General features: G+C 39.3%; 1 protein-coding gene across 3 annotated transcripts; it reads right to left on the minus strand.

Moving 5' to 3' along the window:
* Window positions 1-371: 371 nt before the first annotated feature.
* On the minus strand, window positions 372-23,620 carry hif1al2 (hypoxia inducible factor 1 subunit alpha, like 2). Of its 3 annotated transcripts, none has more exons than XR_015519576.1 (14): window positions 23,445-23,620; window positions 21,588-21,808; window positions 21,381-21,511; window positions 21,209-21,293; window positions 18,894-18,970; window positions 18,641-18,816; window positions 18,438-18,544; window positions 18,031-18,178; window positions 17,689-17,876; window positions 17,511-17,581; window positions 15,488-17,212; window positions 2,214-3,107; window positions 1,808-1,928; window positions 372-1,096 (listed from the first exon to the last, which is right to left on the minus strand). XR_015519576.1 is itself a non-coding variant. In NM_001012371.3 (14 exon segments), coding segments are annotated over 14 exon segments (1,992 nt in total). In that variant the 5' UTR covers window positions 23,534-23,620; the 3' UTR covers window positions 372-827.
* Window positions 23,621-24,117: the final 497 nt, after the last annotated feature.

Raw genomic sequence — 24,117 nt, forward strand, 5'->3', positions numbered from 1 at the left:
AATTGGGTAGGCTAAATTGTCTGTAGTATATGTGTGTGAATGAGTGTGTATGGATGTTTCCCAGTGATGATGGGTTGCAGCTGGAAGGGCATCTGCTGCAATCAAAAAAACAAAAAAAACATGCTGGATAAGTTGGCGGTTCATTCCGCTGTGGCGACCCCAGAATAATAAAGGAACTAAGCTGAAAAGAAAATGAATGAAAAAAAAAATTCTACTCTGCTGTCTTCAACAATAGTAATAAATGACAATGTTTTTAAGAAGCACATCAGCTTTCAGGAGGATTGTAACGAGTAATGAAGCTAGAGGTCTGGCAAAGTTTTGAAATCAGGAATAAATTACATATTAAAATTTATTCAAATAGAAAAGAGATATTTTACGTAATAAAAATATTATTTACTGTTTTGCTTTACTTTGGATCAAATAAATGCAGGTTTACTGAGCATAAGAGACGTTTTTAAACACAATCCTATTGTTTTAAACTGATTCTTTGACCAGTCATGTGTATCAACAACATAGTCATTTACAATCTCATTATTAGATGAATAAAAAAATGGGGTACATGGACACAGACTTTTAATTTCAGTCAGCCAGCCCCAGGGCTTCTGGTTAATTGTCATCCTATACAAAATATTTTAACTACATTACAACATCAAGGCTGTAAAAGAAACCTTATGAAATTGAAAATAGTCACACCAGAATAGACTTTCATCAGACGTTCATCGTTGACTGAAAAACACTATAGTCCATTACTCCTATCGCACAGGCATTGATATAATAAAAGCGTATTGCTGACCAAGCATAAACATTAAGTCTTTTGTTTTGCATCATCAGCACCAAGGCACTCTGGAGGCCACTTGGTCCAGAACGGCCATAATCTCTGTCCCTTGGAGTAAATATGATGTGTGTTCGAGAGGAGCGTTGACTTCACACTCCCATCCGCTCAACACAGGCAGAGTCAAAAGCGCCGCGGCTGTTTTTACTTCATGTTGGTGTCTTCTCTTTTGAGGAGGACAATTGGTTTTCTCTGGAAGTGATCTGAACTTCGGTTCAAGATGATTCAAGTGTCCGTCACATATCCATGGTGGTGTTGATCCATCTAGTGGAAATGCAGCACACACGTATATAAATGTTCACGTGTTCTTTATTGACATCGATGGTTCCATCAAGAAACTTTAAATGGATAGTTCTCACAATAATGACCTTTTACTCACTATTCTTAAGTGTTTCCAAACCTTTATGAGATTTGAAGAATGCTGGAAAATGTAGCCATTGACATCCATACAATGTAAGTCAATGGCTACTGGTTGTCTCATTTTGTGTTTAACTAAAGAAAGAAACTCGAACAGGTTTAGGTCAGGTGGAAGATATTAATGTAAATGATAGCAGAGAATTCATTTGTGGCTGAATTACCCCTTTAAAAAATTTTGGAACCTTTTCATCGCACAAAAGGTCATTTATATTGAAAAAAAGATGGTTTAGATCTTTGTTTCTCAACCACATGTCTGGAGGATCACCAGTTCTGCATGTTTTCCATGTCTCCTTAACCAAACACACCTGAGTCAGATCATCAGCTCATTAGCAGAGACTGAAAGACCTGAAATGAGTGAGACAAACAAAGGAGACATCCAAAACATGCAGTGCTGCTGGTCCTCCAGGAACATGGTTGAGAAACACTGGTTTAGATTATTAAAATATTCTTTACTCTAGAAAAAAATGGTAATTTAAAATACACTAAAATGTCCTTTGGGGAAGCACTATAGCTTCTTACATCAAATCGCTATGAAAAGGCTGTTTTGGAAACTCTTACCGATGTTCCAATGAACTCTGTTGGGTTGTGGAAATTTCAGAGCCTCCTCCACCCAATGATTTGCCTTGGTTTCAGATGAAAATAGTTGATAATTATGTTGTTTATGATCATAATCATAAACCTGGAGAAAGAAATGAGTCCAATTACCAAATGACCAAAATGTAATCAATTTAAACACTCATACTTTCTTACACTTTTATACAACAGTTCAATGAGCAAAGATAATATTGTCTAAAATGTAGAGTGAATAACTTTCTAGACACAATAATTTCTTTTTTGTAATAAAGAATTAAAATGTGGGCATTTAAGACCACCCATAGCTAAATGAAATTCAAATCAATCAAATGCAAGGAATAGAAATAACTATAATACATAGGTCATTAATAGGCTCATAAGCACATTATACCTTTGAAACTTTGTTGACAAGGTCAAAGCTGTCACTCCACTGCTTGGTTGATATCAGGTTAGTATCGCTGATTCTACAATGAAAGAAATGTTAAGGAATTATAGGGAGTGGTATGCAAAAGCTAACATCGTTACCATACACATCAACCTGATTTCTGACTAATTTGGATGAATTTGCCACTGTTTTCCAGTAAATCCATGTTGAATTAATTATTGCCCCTGCTTTAATTTAACAGTTTCAGCTTAAAGTCCATGTTAAATTAAACTACAGTCTTTATTTTGCTAGCACACATTGTTATTATTCTTTATGTAAACAATTAATCCATGCATGTTAGTTCACTGAACAAAAAGTTTGTATAGGTGATCTTCAAAGTCTGATCATTTGCTTCTGCATTTGGAGTGGTGTTTCTTCTCTTACCATTAGTTTGCTGTGAGGGAAAGATGGTCAAAAAGAAAGCCCCACCCCCTACTCAATATTCCATTTCAGTTGGAAGTACGTCAACATACTGAAATAAGTTTCAGCAACTCCTGCTTCACGTGGACTTTGTTGTGTACTTTAACTACAAATTATTACAGTGTGCCCATTTACTCAAAGTTACTTAGGACAAGGGAACAGATTTGTAAAAAAAAGTTGACATAGAAGTTATAAAGACTTAATATTTAATTGGTCAGAATGTACGTATTTGTTGTCATGTGCAAGGCTCTGTATATTTGTCCAAATATTTACAATATCTAGAAAAAAAATTACTGAAGCAGGGATGACAGAAAAAAAACATTTAGTAAAGTTTTATAAACAAATTTCGGGAGGTGTATGTACAGATGTTTCAACAATTCGAAAACATCATTGACAATCATTTTATTATCCAATCAGCATTAGACCAAACCCCTATAAATACTGTTACATGCCTGGGGGTGTTGCTCTGTTGTTCCCTCCTCCCCTCTCTGTTTCTATTTGCTGTCTCCTATACTTCTAAAATCTAGGTGTTCCGATTGGTTGGCAGAGTTCTCCCGAGTGGACCAATCAGAAGAGGATGGGTGTTATTTAAACGCTCCAGTGATGACTCAGCCCAGATGAGAGGGGGATCCATGTTGCTTGTTGCTGCTGTGTTTTTGTAACTTTTGGTACCTATCTTGTGCTCGGGTTCGCTTTAAAGAGTTTTTGTGATTTAAAAATACCTAGAGGGAAGTGAAGGGAAGTATGTCACGTGACTTACATTTTACACACACGTAGTAGATTTTTTTTGTTATTCCACTAGGTAAGAGGCGGGTGCTACCATATGTATGTTTGTTCCAGTCAGTGCAGTTGAGTAAGGGGCGTGTGACGCTGAAGATGTTTTTTTTCTTATTTACATATTTCTCTTTAGTTATTTAGAGGTGGGGGAGGGATTAGTTAGCGGGTGTTTAATTTGTTATTTTCTTTGATTTGGCACCGCTTATTCTCCTTCCCTCCATCAGGTATTTTTGTTTACTTTTTGCATTTGCATTTTGTTTTATTGTACATATTTGTAAATATACTTTGGGTGATTTAAATATTCACTTCTTTATCTTTATTGTAATAAAGCGAACCAGTTTTTTTGCAACGTCGTTGTCTGTGTTGATTCATAGCAGTTAACATCTCAGAGGAATTCTTAAAATATTGGGTTGTCATAATTATGTTAAGCCCTTTTTCATCCTCCGAGCCACACGGGGCGTAACATAATTTGGGGGCTCGTCCGGGATTCTTCCTTTTGTGTAGAGGAGGCCCGGATACTTTTGATAGCCTGTATTTTTCCCTGGGAGTAGCTGCTGTGACCCAACACAAACTTTGTAGAAATATTGATGATAGGTGAGTGTTACAAGTTTGATATTCCTGTGTAGTTGGTTGTTAACGTTAAGCTCGCAATGTCTTCATTGGTGCTTCAATTTATTGAGAATCCATCATTGGATCTCCTCGATAAAATTCGTAAAAACGATTTGTTACTATTAGCTGATCACTTCCAAGTCTCTGTTAATCGGCAATTGTTAAAACGTGAGATTAAAGCTGCTGTTTTGAATGGATTGGCAGAACAAAATATTTTCAGTGTGCCTGAAGCGGTTAGAGAAGCAGATCAAATTAGTGAACCTAATTTAGACGAAGGCGCTGATTTAAACAGTGTGGTGGAAGGGCATGTTGACGTGGATGTGGAGGCAAAAGCTAAAACAGGTCTTCCCCCCTTTGAAGCATTTTCTCCGGTGTCACCGGGTGCTAAAGTGGATGCGCAGTTGAAGCTTCGTCTTGCTCGGCTTCGCATTGAAGCGGAGGAAAGAGCTCAAGTCCGACGTGCTGAATTTGATCTGCGGCTCGAGATCCGACGGCTCGAAATTCAGTCTGAGAAAGAGGTACAGATGAAACGATTAGAGTTAGAGGAGAGAAAGCTTTCATCTGTCTCTACTGGCCTGCCTGCTTCTGACTCGACTGGTAAACCAACAGCACCATGTGTTTCGACTAACTCTACATTTGATGTAAGTAAAAACATTTCATTAGTGCCATTATTTAGAGAAATGGAAGTGGACAGTTATTTTTGTGTGTTTGAGAGAATTGCTGCTTCGTTGAGCTGGCCAAAAGAAGTGTGGACATTGCTGTTGCAATGCAGATTAGTTGGGAAAGCTATGGAAGTGTTTTCCACACTGTCTTTGGAAGACAGTTTGAAATATGAGACTGTGAAGGCATCTATTTTGCGTGCATATGAGTTAGTGCCTGAAGCCTACCGGCAGAAATTTAGAAACCACAGGAAGAGCAGTAATCAGACTTATGTGGAATTTGCACGGGAAAAGGGAGTGTTATTTGATAAGTGGTGTGCTTCAAGTCAGGCAGAGGATTTTTCTACGTTGCGTGAGTTAATGCTCCTTGAAGATTTTAAGAAATGTGTGCCAGAGCGAACTGTGTTGTATTTGAATGAGCAGAAAGTTACAACTTTGGCCTCTGCTGCTGTGTTAGCAGATGAGTTTGCTCTGACACACAAAGGGGTGTTCAGTTCTGCTCATGGGGATAAAAGTAGTTCTGCTGTTTCTTTACGGCCTGCACCTCAGTTAAAACCAAAAGTAGAGCAGCCCAGAGAAAAGCGCGAATGCTTTTATTGCCGAAAAATTGGTCATTTAATTGCCGATTGTGGCCTGTTGAAAAAGAAACAACTAAATTCTAACAGTCCACAGCCTATTGGGTTGATTAAAACAATGCCAATTGCTGTTGACTCTGCTTATGAGCCATTCTTATCTGATGGGTTTGTATCTTTCAGTGACCAACCAGGTGATCGAGTTGGAGTCCACGTGTTGAGGGACACGGGAGCAGCCCGCTCATTTATACATGGGGATGTATTATCATTCTCTGATGACTCCTACACTGGTTCCAGTATTTTAGTGCAAGGTATCAGTATGGAAGTTGTGAAGGTGCCATTACATCGAGTGTATTTACAAACTGATTTGATCACTGGATTTGTTGATGTAGGTGTGCGACCTGCTTTGCCTGTGCCTGGTGTTGATGTGATTTTAGGTAACGATCTGGCTGGTGGTAACGTGATACCGGTGTTGGAAGTATTGGACAGGCCTGTTATAACTTCTGTTTCAGAACAGTTCACTCAAGAGTATCCTGAAGCATTTCCGGCGTGTGTTTTAACTCGTGCTCAAACAAGGAAGATGGGGACAGACTTTACACTTGATGATACATTTATGTGCACAGATGACAACATTATCAATGCAGCAAACCACCGTAGTGAGGAAACAGGAACTGGAAAGGTTAGTAGTTTACCTCTACCTTCATTACCCATTACCCGTGATAAGCTAATTGAAGCCCAGCAGCGTGATGCCACTTTAGAAAAGTGTTTTGAGGCAGTGAATAATAGGAAAGGAAGTACACTGTATTTTCTGGAGGATAGTTTATTGATGCGTAAGTGGAAGCCAAGGGGTTCAGATAGTGAAGAATGTGCTGCTGTTTGTCAAATAGTAGTTCCTGTTGAGTATCGTGCATCTATTCTTTCCCTGGCCCATGATCATGCCATGTCTGGACACTTGGGTGTTACAAAAACCTATAACCGTGTTCTACATCATTTCTTCTGGCCTGGTCTAAAACGAGAGGTAGCTGCTTATTGCCGTACATGTTCTGTCTGTCAAGTCATGGGGAAACCTAATCAGGTAATCCCTCCTGCGCCATTAGTTCCCATTCCTGCTATTGGTGAACCTTTTGAACACGTCATTGTGGACTGTGTTGGGCCACTTCCAAAAACAAAATCTGGAAATGAGTTTTTGCTCACGGTAATGTGTGTAGCTACTCGCTACCCTGAAGCAATACCGCTGAGGAAAATAACATCTAAGGCAGTGGTTAAGGCTTTGGTCAAGTTTTTTTCCACCTTTGGTTTGCCCAAAATTATACAAACTGACCAAGGAACTAACTTTATGTCTAAGTTGTTTACGCAAACGTTTAGTTCCTTAGGTATTCAACATCGTGTTTCTAGCCCGTACCATCCTGAGAGTCAAGGTGTGCTAGAAAGAATTCATCAGACACTTAAATGTATGCTGAAGAAATACTGTTGGGATACAGGAAATGAGTGGGACGAGGGAGTACCCTTTGTTTTGTTTGCTATTCGGGAGATTCCACAAGAGTCTCTACGATTTAGTCCCGCTGAATTGGTCTTTGGCCATAGTGTTCGAGGCCCATTGAAGGTTCTAAAAGAACAAATGCTTGGGCTGAACAATCACCTGAGTTCAAAGGAGAATGTTCTTGATTATGTGGCCCGTTTTCGTGAGCGTGTGCAGGAAGCTTGTGCTCAAGCTAAAGATGCTCTTTCAAAAGCTCAAGTACGAATGAAGCATCACTTTGATAAGGCATCTGTCTCACGATCCTTTTCTGTAGGGGATAATGTTCTTGTCTTGTTACCAATTCCAGGGTCTGCATTGTCTGCACGTTTTGCTGGTCCGTATGAAGTGCTGGGTAAGAGAGGTGAGACTGATTACATCATTAAGACACCAGATCGGAAAAGACAAAAACGCATTTGCCACATTAACATGCTTAAAGCCTATCATTCTAGGAAGGAAGCGCCATCTCCCTGTTCAAAAGTGAACACAGAGCCTGCAGTGTCTGCCATTGCGGTGAACTGCGAGACTGTGTTGCCTTTTTCTCAGGATGATGAGCTTGAGATGGATGAAGTTAAAGTGCAAGTTGATCCAATGCCTTTTGCTCGTTTAAGTAATTCTGAGATTCTAACTGACCTTCCTAAGTTTCTGAGTCATCTGGAAAAAGATCAGATAACAGAATTAGTCACACTCATTCAGAATTTTCCTCAGATCTTTGGTGACATACCAAAACAAACTAGTGTAGTTTATCACGATATCGATGTTGGTAATGCCACCCCTATAAAACAACATCCTTATCGTTTGAATAATGTTAAGAGAACTGCCATGAGACAGGAAGTGGACTATTTGTTGAGTGAGGGTTTTGCAAAACCCAGTGCTAGTCCTTGGAGTTCTCCTTGTGTTCTTGTACCAAAAGCTGATGGAACTTTTAGATTTTGTACAGATTATCGTAAAGTTAATTCTGTAACTGTACCTGATTGTTTTCCACTTCCAAGGATGGATGACTGCATTGATAATGTGGGGTCTGCTGTTTTTGTTACCAAGCTAGATATGCTTAAAGGCTATTATCAAGTGCCGTTGACATCAAGAGCTTCAGACATTTCAGCTTTTGTGACACCTGATGCCTTTCTGCAGTATAATGTTATGGCTTTTGGCCTGCGAAATGCCCCAGCAACATTTCAAAGGTTAGTTAACATGGTGCTAGCTGATGTATCTAACTGTGAGGCATATCTGGATGATTTAGTTATTTATACATCAACTTGGCCAGAGCACTTGTCTGTGTTGACTAAAGTTTTTCAGCGACTCTCTAATGCATCCTTGACTTTAAACTTGTCAAAGTGTGAATTTGGTAAAGCTACAGTAAACTACTTGGGTAAAAAGGTAGGAAAAGGTGAGGTTCGCCCTGTAGAGGCAAAAGTGGCTGCCATTCAAGAATTTCCAGCACCTAGTACTCGACGCGAGTTAAGGAGGTTCTTGGGTATGTCAGGGTATTACAGAAGTTTCTGTAGGAACTTTTCATCTGTGGCTAAACCACTGACTGATCTCCTTAGCCCGTCAAAAAGTTTTGTTTGGACCGCAGAAAGTCAGGCTGCTTTTGAAACGATCAAACAGCTACTGTGTAGTTCACCAGTGTTGGCCGCTCCTAACTTTACTCTTCCTTTCAAGTTGGAGGTGGATGCCAGCGCAGTCGGGGCAGGAGCTGTGTTGTTGCAGGAAGATGGAGAAGGGATTGACCATCCAATTTGTTTTTTCTCTAGGAAATTTAATAAGCACCAGTGTAACTATTCGACCATTGAGAAGGAGGCTTTGGCGTTGTTGTTGGCGTTGCAACATTTTGAGGTGTATGTTGGGTGTGCCACCTATCCAGTCATCATATACACAGACCACAATCCTCTCACCTTCTTGTGTCGAATGTATAACCAGAATCAAAGGCTGATGCGGTGGGCTTTAGTAGTCCAAAACTACAATATTGAGATTCGGCACAAGAAAGGAGTGGACAATGTGGTCGCTGATGCACTTTCAAGAGTGTAACTAACTCATTCTTTTGCTTGTACAAACATTATTATTGAGAGTATAATGTTTGATTTTAAGTGGTGGGGTGTTACATGCCTGGGGGTGTTGCTCTGTTGTTCCCTCCTCCCCTCTCTGTTTCTATTTGCTGTCTCCTATACTTCTAAAATCTAGGTGTTCCGATTGGTTGGCAGAGTTCTCCCGAGTGGACCAATCAGAAGAGTATGGGTGTTATTTAAACGCTCCAGTGATGACTCAGCCCAGATGAGAGGGGGATCCATGTTGCTTGTTGCTGCTGTGTTTTTGTAACTTTTGGTACCTATCTTGTGCTCGGGTTCGCTTTAAAGAGTTTTTGTGATTTAAAAATACCTAGAGGGAAGTGAAGGGAAGTATGTCACGTGACTTACATTTTACACACACGTAGTAGATTTTTTTTGTTATTCCACTAGGTAAGAGGCGGGTGCTACCATATGTATGTTTGTTCCAGTCAGTGCAGTTGAGTAAGGGGCGTGTGACGCTGAAGATGTTTTTTTTCTTATTTACATATTTCTCTTTAGTTATTTAGAGGTGGGGGAGGGATTAGTTAGCGGGTGTTTAATTTGTTATTTTCTTTGATTTGGCACCGCTTATTCTCCTTCCCTCCATCAGGTATTTTTGTTTACTTTTTGCATTTGCATTTTGTTTTATTGTACATATTTGTAAATATACTTTGGGTGATTTAAATATTCACTTCTTTATCTTTATTGTAATAAAGCGAACCAGTTTTTTTGCAACGTCGTTGTCTGTGTTGATTCATAGCAGTTAACATCTCAGAGGAATTCTTAAAATATTGGGTTGTCATAATTATGTTAAGCCCTTTTTCATCCTCCGAGCCACACGGGGCGTAACATAATTTGGGGGCTCGTCCGGGATTCTTCCTTTTGTGTAGAGGAGGCCCGGATACTTTTGATAGCCTGTATTTTTCCCTGGGAGTAGCTGCTGTGACCCAACACAAACTTTGTAGAAATATTGATGATAGGTGAGTGTTACAAGTTTGATATTCCTGTGTAGTTGGTTGTTAACGTTAAGCTCGCAATGTCTTCATTGGTGCTTCAATTTATTGAGAATCCATCATTGGATCTCCTCGATAAAATTCGTAAAAACGATTTGTTACTATTAGCTGATCACTTCCAAGTCTCTGTTAATCGGCAATTGTTAAAACGTGAGATTAAAGCTGCTGTTTTGAATGGATTGGCAGAACAAAATATTTTCAGTGTGCCTGAAGCGGTTAGAGAAGCAGATCAAATTAGTGAACCTAATTTAGACGAAGGCGCTGATTTAAACAGTGTGGTGGAAGGGCATGTTGACGTGGATGTGGAGGCAAAAGCTAAAACAGGTCTTCCCCCCTTTGAAGCATTTTCTCCGGTGTCACCGGGTGCTAAAGTGGATGCGCAGTTGAAGCTTCGTCTTGCTCGGCTTCGCATTGAAGCGGAGGAAAGAGCTCAAGTCCGACGTGCTGAATTTGATCTGCGGCTCGAGATCCGACGGCTCGAAATTCAGTCTGAGAAAGAGGTACAGATGAAACGATTAGAGTTAGAGGAGAGAAAGCTTTCATCTGTCTCTACTGGCCTGCCTGCTTCTGACTCGACTGGTAAACCAACAGCACCATGTGTTTCGACTAACTCTACATTTGATGTAAGTAAAAACATTTCATTAGTGCCATTATTTAGAGAAATGGAAGTGGACAGTTATTTTTGTGTGTTTGAGAGAATTGCTGCTTCGTTGAGCTGGCCAAAAGAAGTGTGGACATTGCTGTTGCAATGCAGATTAGTTGGGAAAGCTATGGAAGTGTTTTCCACACTGTCTTTGGAAGACAGTTTGAAATATGAGACTGTGAAGGCATCTATTTTGCGTGCATATGAGTTAGTGCCTGAAGCCTACCGGCAGAAATTTAGAAACCACAGGAAGAGCAGTAATCAGACTTATGTGGAATTTGCACGGGAAAAGGGAGTGTTATTTGATAAGTGGTGTGCTTCAAGTCAGGCAGAGGATTTTTCTACGTTGCGTGAGTTAATGCTCCTTGAAGATTTTAAGAAATGTGTGCCAGAGCGAACTGTGTTGTATTTGAATGAGCAGAAAGTTACAACTTTGGCCTCTGCTGCTGTGTTAGCAGATGAGTTTGCTCTGACACACAAAGGGGTGTTCAGTTCTGCTCATGGGGATAAAAGTAGTTCTGCTGTTTCTTTACGGCCTGCACCTCAGTTAAAACCAAAAGTAGAGCAGCCCAGAGAAAAGCGCGAATGCTTTTATTGCCGAAAAATTGGTCATTTAATTGCCGATTGTGGCCTGTTGAAAAAGAAACAACTAAATTCTAACAGTCCACAGCCTATTGGGTTGATTAAAACAATGCCAATTGCTGTTGACTCTGCTTATGAGCCATTCTTATCTGATGGGTTTGTATCTTTCAGTGACCAACCAGGTGATCGAGTTGGAGTCCACGTGTTGAGGGACACGGGAGCAGCCCGCTCATTTATACATGGGGATGTATTATCATTCTCTGATGACTCCTACACTGGTTCCAGTATTTTAGTGCAAGGTATCAGTATGGAAGTTGTGAAGGTGCCATTACATCGAGTGTATTTACAAACTGATTTGATCACTGGATTTGTTGATGTAGGTGTGCGACCTGCTTTGCCTGTGCCTGGTGTTGATGTGATTTTAGGTAACGATCTGGCTGGTGGTAACGTGATACCGGTGTTGGAAGTATTGGACAGGCCTGTTATAACTTCTGTTTCAGAACAGTTCACTCAAGAGTATCCTGAAGCATTTCCGGCGTGTGTTTTAACTCGTGCTCAAACAAGGAAGATGGGGACAGACTTTACACTTGATGATACATTTATGTGCACAGATGACAACATTATCAATGCAGCAAACCACCGTAGTGAGGAAACAGGAACTGGAAAGGTTAGTAGTTTACCTCTACCTTCATTACCCATTACCCGTGATAAGCTAATTGAAGCCCAGCAGCGTGATGCCACTTTAGAAAAGTGTTTTGAGGCAGTGAATAATAGGAAAGGAAGTACACTGTATTTTCTGGAGGATAGTTTATTGATGCGTAAGTGGAAGCCAAGGGGTTCAGATAGTGAAGAATGTGCTGCTGTTTGTCAAATAGTAGTTCCTGTTGAGTATCGTGCATCTATTCTTTCCCTGGCCCATGATCATGCCATGTCTGGACACTTGGGTGTTACAAAAACCTATAACCGTGTTCTACATCATTTCTTCTGGCCTGGTCTAAAACGAGAGGTAGCTGCTTATTGCCGTACATGTTCTGTCTGTCAAGTCATGGGGAAACCTAATCAGGTAATCCCTCCTGCGCCATTAGTTCCCATTCCTGCTATTGGTGAACCTTTTGAACACGTCATTGTGGACTGTGTTGGGCCACTTCCAAAAACAAAATCTGGAAATGAGTTTTTGCTCACGGTAATGTGTGTAGCTACTCGCTACCCTGAAGCAATACCGCTGAGGAAAATAACATCTAAGGCAGTGGTTAAGGCTTTGGTCAAGTTTTTTTCCACCTTTGGTTTGCCCAAAATTATACAAACTGACCAAGGAACTAACTTTATGTCTAAGTTGTTTACGCAAACGTTTAGTTCCTTAGGTATTCAACATCGTGTTTCTAGCCCGTACCATCCTGAGAGTCAAGGTGTGCTAGAAAGAATTCATCAGACACTTAAATGTATGCTGAAGAAATACTGTTGGGATACAGGAAATGAGTGGGACGAGGGAGTACCCTTTGTTTTGTTTGCTATTCGGGAGATTCCACAAGAGTCTCTACGATTTAGTCCCGCTGAATTGGTCTTTGGCCATAGTGTTCGAGGCCCATTGAAGGTTCTAAAAGAACAAATGCTTGGGCTGAACAATCACCTGAGTTCAAAGGAGAATGTTCTTGATTATGTGGCCCGTTTTCGTGAGCGTGTGCAGGAAGCTTGTGCTCAAGCTAAAGATGCTCTTTCAAAAGCTCAAGTACGAATGAAGCATCACTTTGATAAGGCATCTGTCTCACGATCCTTTTCTGTAGGGGATAATGTTCTTGTCTTGTTACCAATTCCAGGGTCTGCATTGTCTGCACGTTTTGCTGGTCCGTATGAAGTGCTGGGTAAGAGAGGTGAGACTGATTACATCATTAAGACACCAGATCGGAAAAGACAAAAACGCATTTGCCACATTAACATGCTTAAAGCCTATCATTCTAGGAAGGAAGCGCCATCTCCCTGTTCAAAAGTGAACACAGAGCCTGCAGTGTCTGCCATTGCGGTGAACTGCGAGACTGTGTTGCCTTTTTCTCAGGATGATGAGCTTGAGATGGATGAAGTTAAAGTGCAAGTTGATCCAATGCCTTTTGCTCGTTTAAGTAATTCTGAGATTCTAACTGACCTTCCTAAGTTTCTGAGTCATCTGGAAAAAGATCAGATAACAGAATTAGTCACACTCATTCAGAATTTTCCTCAGATCTTTGGTGACATACCAAAACAAACTAGTGTAGTTTATCACGATATCGATGTTGGTAATGCCACCCCTATAAAACAACATCCTTATCGTTTGAATAATGTTAAGAGAACTGCCATGAGACAGGAAGTGGACTATTTGTTGAGTGAGGGTTTTGCAAAACCCAGTGCTAGTCCTTGGAGTTCTCCTTGTGTTCTTGTACCAAAAGCTGATGGAACTTTTAGATTTTGTACAGATTATCGTAAAGTTAATTCTGTAACTGTACCTGATTGTTTTCCACTTCCAAGGATGGATGACTGCATTGATAATGTGGGGTCTGCTGTTTTTGTTACCAAGCTAGATATGCTTAAAGGCTATTATCAAGTGCCGTTGACATCAAGAGCTTCAGACATTTCAGCTTTTGTGACACCTGATGCCTTTCTGCAGTATAATGTTATGGCTTTTGGCCTGCGAAATGCCCCAGCAACATTTCAAAGGTTAGTTAACATGGTGCTAGCTGATGTATCTAACTGTGAGGCATATCTGGATGATTTAGTTATTTATACATCAACTTGGCCAGAGCACTTGTCTGTGTTGACTAAAGTTTTTCAGCGACTCTCTAATGCATCCTTGACTTTAAACTTGTCAAAGTGTGAATTTGGTAAAGCTACAGTAAACTACTTGGGTAAAAAGGTAGGAAAAGGTGAGGTTCGCCCTGTAGAGGCAAAAGTGGCTGCCATTCAAGAATTTCCAGCACCTAGTACTCGACGCGAGTTAAGGAGGTTCTTGGGTATGTCAGGGTATTACAGAAGTTTCTGTAGGAACTTTTCATCTGTGGCTAAACCACTGACTGATCTCCTTAGCCCGTCAAAAAGTTTTGTTTGGACCGCAGAAAGTCAGGCTGCTTTTGAAACGATCAAACAGCTACTGTGTAGTTCACCAGTGTTGGCCGCTCCTAACTTTACTCTTCCTTTCAAGTTGGAGGTGGATGCCAGCGCAGTCGGGGCAGGAGCTGTGTTGTTGCAGGAAGATGGAGAAGGGATTGACCATCCAATTTGTTTTTTCTCTAGGAAATTTAATAAGCACCAGTGTAACTATTCGACCATTGAGAAGGAGGCTTTGGCGTTGTTGTTGGCGTTGCAACATTTTGAGGTGTATGTTGGGTGTGCCACCTATCCAGTCATCATATACACAGACCACAATCCTCTCACCTTCTTGTGTCGAATGTATAACCAGAATCAAAGGCTGATGCGGTGGGCTTTAGTAGTCCAAAACTACAATATTGAGATTCGGCACAAGAAAGGAGTGGACAATGTGGTCGCTGATGCACTTTCAAGAGTGTAACTAACTCATTCTTTTGCTTGTACAAACATTATTATTGAGAGTATAATGTTTGATTTTAAGTGGTGGGGTGTTACATGCCTGGGGGTGTTGCTCTGTTGTTCCCTCCTCCCCTCTCTGTTTCTATTTGCTGTCTCCTATACTTCTAAAATCTAGGTGTTCCGATTGGTTGGCAGAGTTCTCCCGAGTGGACCAATCAGAAGAGTATGGGTGTTATTTAAACGCTCCAGTGATGACTCAGCCCAGATGAGAGGGGGATCCATGTTGCTTGTTGCTGCTGTGTTTTTGTAACTTTTGGTACCTATCTTGTGCTCGGGTTCGCTTTAAAGAGTTTTTGTGATTTAAAAATACCTAGAGGGAAGTGAAGGGAAGTATGTCACGTGACTTACATTTTACACACACGTAGTAGATTTTTTTTGTTATTCCACTAGGTAAGAGGCGGGTGCTACCATATGTATGTTTGTTCCAGTCAGTGCAGTTGAGTAAGGGGCGTGTGACGCTGAAGATGTTTTTTTTCTTATTTACATATTTCTCTTTAGTTATTTAGAGGTGGGGGAGGGATTAGTTAGCGGGTGTTTAATTTGTTATTTTCTTTGATTTGGCACCGCTTATTCTCCTTCCCTCCATCAGGTATTTTTGTTTACTTTTTGCATTTGCATTTTGTTTTATTGTACATATTTGTAAATATACTTTGGGTGATTTAAATATTCACTTCTTTATCTTTATTGTAATAAAGCGAACCAGTTTTTTTGCAACGTCGTTGTCTGTGTTGATTCATAGCAGTTAACATCTCAGAGGAATTCTTAAAATATTGGGTTGTCATAATTATGTTAAGCCCTTTTTCATCCTCCGAGCCACACGGGGCGTAACAAATACCAAACTTCTACATTCATTATCTCACGAGACCTCACCTCTTAAACACGATCTAGTTAGTGGGAGCGTTTTGGGGCCAGGCTAGACATTTCACTCTGATCTAGACATCTCTCACTTTCCCGACAAGGGGAATAACACAACATCGGGGTGTTTTTTATTTTATTTTATTTATTTTTTACTCAGACCCTCTCCCTGGACAGCATGCCAAACAAACTTTATTCTTCAAACATCTGTAAGTGTGAACTCGTGAAGTAAACATTTATCTTTCATTGCCAATAAACATCCATGTGACGTCAGTGAACAGTAGCAGATTGTTTTCATTTATATAATCGGGCACTAATTTGCCGAAATGAAAAATAAAAATTGAGATGTTTAATTTTATCTCACAAGGAAATGTAGCTACTTGAAGTATTATTTTCTATGAAATTGAATAGTGCCATCTGAGAATTTTTATCAACAACACTTCAAGGTAAATCAAGGTATATATTGTATATAAGGAAATACATTTATTCTACGTCATTTCCAAACATGTTGTACCTTCAAAGATGTCTCAAAAAACCAAACAAAATTAAGGTCAATAAGAGTGTTTTGTATACATGAAAGGCTAGTATCAATTCAAAGCTAATCGATGAAGCCATTTTTCATTTTTTCACAATAAACTGTTGAAATGTCGTTTCCACCACTGTCATTTCCATCACCACACACATTTTACAAAAATATTTAAAAAGTTCTCATCACAAATTAAAAGTGTGTTCACAATGTATCATGCTCTATTTAAAATACATTTCAGTTTATTTATTTTCTAATAAGCTCTTAACTTAATGAATATTACATTTTAGAGTGTGACAGGTGTACAATTCAGCATTCAACTGATTTATTTCATTGACAAATGTGTAATTATTACATATATTGTGGAAAGATTGGTTAAGCTAGAAACAAAAATAATCTTAGACAATGTTTGACTGCCATCATTTATTTCATTTTGAAATAAAGCTGTATATTGAGATGTGGTTGGAATGACATTTATTCAGTTCACGATGGAAAAAAATGTTTCCTTCTTATCTAAGTTTGTCCTCTTACAGATCTTAAAACTAGACAAATTGTTTAAACTTATGCGGCTGTTACGTTAATTTTGAACAAGTTGTTTTTTACCCAACTTCACAAGGATAAAAGTGCCTGCAGTTGAAGAACGGCCCTTATACGATTTCATTTGGAAAAACACAAATATATACAATTTTTAAAAGGCGTGCCTCCAAATCACACCCCTAAACCTGACCATCATATTAAAATGTATGAATGAGATTGTTAAAATAGCACAAAAGCATGCACATCAATCTAAAATTGTGCTCACCCAAAACACAAGTAGTACAAAAATAGAGGCTCATATTAATATTTTTGGAGCTTTGGGGTTGCTGCCTTTGTGTATATTTTCGTACAAATTCATACAAATGAGCCACTAAATCAAAAAGATGTGAGATTTCATGGGGCATACCTTTTTGTCTGAAAAGAATTTCTGTCACTTTGTTGGGTAGAATTAAGACTCTTCACCGGCAGAACGGTTGTTCCCTCTGAAGAATCCAGGTTTTGACATGGACTGCTAAATGATGGTCTACACGTGTTTAATTCTGGCATGTCCATCGCCCTGTCTATAATCGGAGTTAGCAGGAAGTCCTCTCCGTGCATGGGAATGTATGGAGCAAGACTGTCCAAGTCTAACTCACACTGATCCTACAATATTCAGGAGAAGCACAGTAAGTAATTTGTGTAATAATTCAGTTTGAAATAAATGATGATCAATCATAACAACATTTTGTTCATGAGTAAAACAAATAGATATAATCCAGTTTTTACCAAAATACCAAAATGATAATAATGAAGACTGGAGTATGTATGAAATTTTGTTCTGTGATTAAATGATCACCAAAAAAAAAAAAAAAAAAAAAAACATACCATGGCATTTAAATCACAGTACAGTTGTTTTAACATTGTGCACTGCAGTAAATTTGGTATGGGTAACGTTACTCACACAATTGAAATCATAACACCCTTCTGTGTTATGTGAGATCTCTGTACATTCAACTTCCTGTATGTCACCATCTGAGCAAAAACACAATACATCTTTATGATAAACCATATTTTAATATATGAAGCATCATATTCTCCTATCATCATGCATGTGATATTTTTACATTTGTGAATTTTACCTCTTTGTTTCAGATGTGTTATAGAACTGTTGTGTTCGTTCGATTCCTTGAGATCTTTCTCACCCTCCTGGCCTCTAGATGGCGGAAAAGGGGCAGGTTCTGTCTCTGGACAATAGGAGCTAGATGTTGGTTTCAGAAGTTGTTCTGTCTTCTCCAGTAAAAATGGCAAATTGGGCTGCTCTACTTCACTAAAATTGTACAAATTAAACAAATATTTTTTTAAAAATGTAAAACCTTCTGATATTAAAACATTTAGCATGCATATTTATCCAAATTAACCCACAAAACATTCATGGTATACTTGTAGACATTCAAGATATCTGCTAGTGAAAATTTTCTAACCTTAGAATGTAATTGATGCAGACGACACTCTCTGGCACACCAGTCTGACTGTTGCACACCAGTGAGGCGTCTGTTTCTGCCCACACATAACCTCCATATCTGTGCAGCAGCCGGTATTTCCCGGTCGACACTTGACCCTTGGAGAGCACTGTTTCAGGCAGATATTTGAACATTAGAGATAGTTTGTGATATAGATAAAATATTAATATGTATTATGTATTTATACTTATATAGTTTTAAACTTGAATAAAAATTTACAAATAAATAAAATGTATAGTAAAATATGTAAATCCATCATTAGTTTGAGAGTTTTGAATGAAATGAGAGTAAGTTATCACATAAGGCATAACAAAACGATCAAATTCAGCACACAAAGTGGTAAACAGATAACAAGATATCTCTCTTACAGCAAATGTGTGCCTTGCGGATTTGCTGGCAGTCAGATGGATGATAGTACTGGTATACAGATTGACCCAACAGATCTGTGTCTCGAAAGCCGATCAATTTCACGACCCTAAGCCAAAAATAGAGTTTCAAATGTAAAAACAGCCCAAAGAGAGTCAAAGCATTTAGCTGTTTGCACATGAAAGCAGCAAGTACAGGGCTGTACCTTGAGTGGCAGTAGGTGAACGTCATGTCAGGGCTGTGAACGCTCATAAATGTACATGCATTCAATGCTTCATCCACTTCTGTGATCTCCTGAATGGGCAGAACCCTGCACTCAAGAACCAGACAACTGGATCCAGGTGTAGCAGATGACCTTTTCTTTCCAGAACACTGAATAATCTTGATACAGTGAAAGCAAAACGTGAAACAATGAAAATTGTGTTATTTTTCAAACAATTAAAAGATGCCATTCTTACTTTCCAACCAGTCAGTTTCGTGTTCATTGCCTTTTTTATCCTGAGGAACACTTCACATTTTTGTGGTTCTTGGTTCCCTGCAAATATTAGAAACATATTATTGGCACTAGTATTAACCAGTATGAACCAGTGTAACCCATCTGGTTCTGCTTGCCCTCCTCTAGCCTTAAAGAAAAACCTCTTGTTGCCTCCTCTGGTAAGAGGAGAAAGGTTTACCTCCGAAAAACTTAATTTCGTCAGATGGCACCAACATAACTCATTTAGTTTGACTCCTGTACTCTGAGCGAGATGTAAATTGGGCACACTTACAATAATGATAAAGATTATTGCCTCTGGTGCTCTTATTAACTGGCCACCATTACAATCTCTCAAAGTCCCTTCAGAAAGTGTGTTCACCCTGCAGCCATATTTGCAAAAGCAGCTTTTTCCAGCTACTGCGACTGAGCAGATATTTCACAACACCAATCTTGTTTATAGCTGTTTCAAATAAACTGGAATAACACAGATAAACCCCTGGAGCAATACTGAAAGAAAACACTGGAAAGCCACAATATGAGATGGGATGTGATGTGATATAATTTCCCCAGTCAAAAGTACCGCAGGTATGCAGTATTCACTGAACTTCAGGGATTTTGGGATAATGATCAAATACAGGCGTTTCCCCAAAAACTCTTGGGCTTGACGGTGTCTTGAAGGATGTCTTACCTGAAGGTTGGACTTCTCTGTTTGTGCTAGTCATAATGAGCTTTGCGCTTTTCCCCATTCATATTAATGCAAGTGAACCGTCTTTGTATTTCTAAAGTCTTTGACGTAACCTGGCCAACGTAACCTTTTGCTTCAAGTCTGGTTTTATTTACACCACTCTGAGCCCGATTACAACAGGCAATTCAAGTATGGGAGGTGCATTTCTGCCTGGTTAGTAGGACACAACAGCCTCTTGCTTCAGTCGCCAGTGCACTTCTTCAGGCATGGGAAATGTGGTTTACTTGTACAGCTCTTACAAAATGGCCCCTGTTTCACTTATTCCCATAAACCTTACTCCCTTCCAGTTAATGGTACCAGCCAACAGCTAGCTCTCTGCAGGTCTCACATGGTTGCCCACTGAAGCGAAGTGGGGTTGTTCCTGGTTAGTACCTGGAGGGAGACGGCATGGGGAAAAACTAGGTTGCTACTGAAAGAGGTGCTAGTGCAAGAGGTGCCCTGTGGTCTTTGTGGATCCTAGTGCCCTAGTATAGTGATGGGTTGTTAAACAAGGCCCTGACTCTCTGTGGTCATTAAAAATGCCAGGATATTTTTCCTAAGAAGTAGGGGGTTTGTCACTTCATCACTTTGCCTCTTCTTCACCAATAAGTTGATGTGTGGTGTGCATTCTGGCACAAAAACTCTGCCGTCAAGTCATCTAGATGGATGCTGCACATTGGTGTTGGTTGAAGAGATTCCACCCCAAAGCACTTTGAGCGCTCAAAAAAGCGATATATAAATGTAATGAATTATTATTGTTTTTAATGTAACCCATTCCAGTTCCCACTTGGAGAGGTTTTCAATTCAATGGTTCCAGTATGGCAATAAAGATTTAAAAGACCACAGCCTCTAGTGTCAGTCAATAATGTGCTTCTTTTATTGAGACTATTTTAGAGGTTTATGGACATTTATTCCCAAAATCTCTGGCCCAGCTCTGGCCCACACAACCAGCTGTTGTTTGGCCCACATGCCGCAGTGAATTACGGTACATGACTGGACCAAGTCTGGCTTCCAGACAAGGGCCAAAAATGGACCATATCTGGGCCAAGTCTCAGCCAATTTAATAACCCGCAACTGGGCCTGAACTGGGCCAGATATGTTGATGTGTCACGACTGCAATGAAATTGATAAACCCATAAAGCCTTGCCTTTTAGGTCCGCTATGGAATGTGCTTTTTCTCGAATTGACCTGATTGGTAGATTTTTTTCCCTTTATTTAAAATAATAAAAATGTATTTTAAATGTGGGTCAAATTAGGCCAAACTTACATGGCCCCCATATCCATTGTTAGGATCTGGGCCAAATACTATTGATATCTGAAGTATTGTGTGCCGCCTTAAAGACGGTGCCCCCTCTGCCAAATCCGTGTCATGTTTAGCCCACATGCTGTATGCCAGTGCCGGATGAATGCCTGCTGTGCCAGATTTAGGCAAGTAAAAAACTTTCATAAAAAAAACTGCTTGGTGGCTTAGGTCGGGGAGTAAGATGCATTCGCATAGCTCTTTTGCTGGCCTCTGTAACACAAACATCGAAAATCTATAGTCAAAACTGGTGTTTTCTGTCAGAAATACTCACCAATCAGTCTCGTGAGGATGTCTTTGACCTCCATCTGATCGCATGGGTGCAAGAACTCAAGCAAGCTCCTTCCGATCAGATCCATCTGAAAGAGAAATGTTTAAGATTTAAAAAAAAGTGTCAGTAAATTGACTCCAAAAGCATGCAGTTGTTTTATTTTTAGAATCATCACCTGGTTAATTCCTGTGTGGGTAGTTAAGCCCTTAGTGGCGAAGATGACCTTGCCATTCAAAGACAACAAAACCACAAACCCTCCGAGGGCAGAATCTAGCAACTCCCTCTCATGAGATTTATCCGACACTCCTACAATCACAATGGCCTTTAGAAAACTTGTTTTCTTTCAACATGTCTTCTACTTTCAACCACCTTTTCTGTCTACCTGGTGAAGGACGTTTCATCAAGGAGTCTGAGGTGTCCAAAAGACCCCTCAGGTGCAGGTAAGCAATTGTGAGACGTATTACCGAAGCTTTGTCTCGCTGACCGTCCATACTCAAGTCCAGAGGCAGAAGAGCAGTTAACTCTTTGAACAGTTGACTCTCCTTCTTCCTCCTGCTCTGTGCTGCCAAACGGGAACATGTTTTTCTCCATTCTGTGCAGACTCTGTATTAAAAGCAACAGTTAATTGGAGTGAGCAGGTTATTTTGGTTGCATGAGCATGTTTCTCTTGGCTTGGTTCACTGCTAGCGTCATTCAGAGGCAGGAACATACACACTAAAGCTATCTTTTTCTTCATAGACAGAGGACAGCACTTTTACTGACTGAAAGTGAGTCGTCATCATTGCGTCACTTTGTCTTATCTCTACCAAACGTAGTTGCCTGCAACTTCTGATACAATGTCATGCCGTCCCATGTGCCTATGATTTGCACGCTTTTTACACCCAAACCGAAAAAGTCAAATATAAAAAAGTGTTTAAAATAAGATTTTTGCTAGTGTAATATGAAACATTAAAAATGCATAAAAATATTGTCGACTTTATTTTAATTTCATCAAATGGCCACTTTCTTGTTTTTAATATAGTAAACAGCATTTGTAAAAGGCACGAAAGTCTGAAAATTTGTATGCTACCATCTAGAACAGGGGTGCCCAACTCTTTCTTTAAAGGGCCAAATGCCAGTCTTGATTGAGCGTGATGGGCCAAAGGTAAATATACCTAACTATATTACATTAAAGTTGCCATGGGTAATTTAAAATAACTAGAAAACATTAATTTATATGAACTAATGTATAATATATTTTAACATTTTATCGTGAACTTATTACAGTATAAAAAATCCCATTTATAATAGAATGGTGAAACACTAGTCAAATTGCACCTGTTTTTTTTGCCTGGATTTGCTTGCTGATGAGTTCTGCATTGTCTACTATCCGTTGAGTGACTGTTTATATTTAAAAATAGATTAAATTTGACTCATTTAAAACATTTAATTAAAACATATTTTTCGCTTTTTTTTTTTTTTTTGTAGCTCATCAATAAAACAAACAAGAAACATTACGTTAAAAAAGAAATTACGATCTCTATTAAAGACATTCACCCCAACCCTCCCCATCATTTTCCTGTTCTTCTTATATGTGATGGTGGGCCAAATCAAAGGTTACCAAGGGCCAAATTTGGCCCACAGGCCCTAGTTTGGACATCTCTGATCCAGAAGTACAGTTACTTCAAAATGCTTGTTTCCCTTCCATTTAAATTATTGCTGCCTTCTGATAGAAATCAGATAAATTACAACATAAATAAATAAATAGTATTTTAATTTGGCTTCAATATTTCAGACTAGTCACAGATAAAATTTAGCTGTAAATGCAGCCTCAATGGAATAGGAAATCATTTAATTTTAAGCAATGCTGATTATTATCTAAAATCTTTGCTATGTTATTTAACAGTCAGACTACATAGTGCAAAGATACACATGTTTGTTTTGTACATTTGCATTTAAATGTTCCATGGACTAGCTTTAGTTTGGGTAAAGTATGGTGGCATGCAAACCGTTGCCAAATATTTCACTATTATCTTAAAGTTTGCATAGTGACTTTTTTAAATTGGCTGATTTGTTGTTTGAGTATATAAATATGTGGGTTATTTGCAAAAGCAATGACGATCAGGATTTGCATGCCATGTAAAATCATTCACGATGCCCATTGTTTTCATAATTGAAGAACTTAGCATGGTTCTGAATGCACAGCGTGTCAACATTTAAGGTTTCTATTGCACAAGCTCATAACATTTATTGTACTCACCTCCTTTTCTTCTGCTCGATGAATGTTTGCTTTCTTCTAGCTTTTCCGTGGCAGTCTTCTCCTCCTGTTTCCAAATTCATTGAAGTCATTTCAAAATTATAGATGACTCAAAGTGATCTTGTGTAAGGCATGTTAGCAGGTGGCATTCGCTCATGTTAGGATAAATTAACATACTCACAGATCACTGGCTGCATTCTGAGGACATGCTTGTGTTTATACCAAAGACCCTCCCTTCATGTTCCATGTGACAGTTGGCCATTAATCACCAGTAGGTTTGCATCTGTCAAAACAAGATGGTCTTTTACTTTTCTGAGAACTCTGATCATGTAGATAAGCATTTGGGTTTGAATAACTGACTCTCATGATTCCAGGAAAAGTACTACCACCTTTAAAATAATGTAACATTTATATTAGTTCCCAAGTAAAATCACATTTTTCTGTGTGCTGGCATTTATGTTAGATAAAAACGTAATTGGCACTATCATATAAATACAGACAGTGTCACGAGATTGTGGCACTGGCTGCAGACCAAAACACAATTATAGTTCAGTAATTTAAGCAGACCACAAAAATACATTTAGGAAAAAAGACTGTAAATACATTCCTTCAAAAATCTAAATACTGCAAATATGACACATTTTGCAACCTCTGAGGTGCAATATCTCCAACCCTT

The sequence above is a fragment of the Danio rerio genome, chromosome 21 (assembly GCF_052040795.2).
Source record: "Danio rerio strain M-AB ecotype USA chromosome 21, GRCz13ab, whole genome shotgun sequence".
Classification (NCBI taxonomy): Eukaryota; Metazoa; Chordata; class Actinopteri; order Cypriniformes; family Danionidae; genus Danio; species Danio rerio.

What these genes read in the sequence shown, in the direction of transcription:
- hif1al2 (XM_087299619.1), bottom strand. Translation starts at nt 18,687, where the DNA reads ATGAGCGTTCACAGCCCTGACATGACGTTCACCTACTGCCACTCAAG. An exon ending in TTCACCTACTGCCACTCAAG is followed by an intron (nt 18,545 to 18,640) that starts GTACAGCCCTGT and finishes TTTTTGGCTTAG; the next exon opens with GGTCGTGAAATTGATCGGCT. An exon ending in AATTCTTTTCAGACAAAAAG is followed by an intron (nt 2,287 to 16,976) that starts GTATGCCCCATG and finishes CTTTCATTGTAG; the next exon opens with AATCAGCGATACTAACCTGA.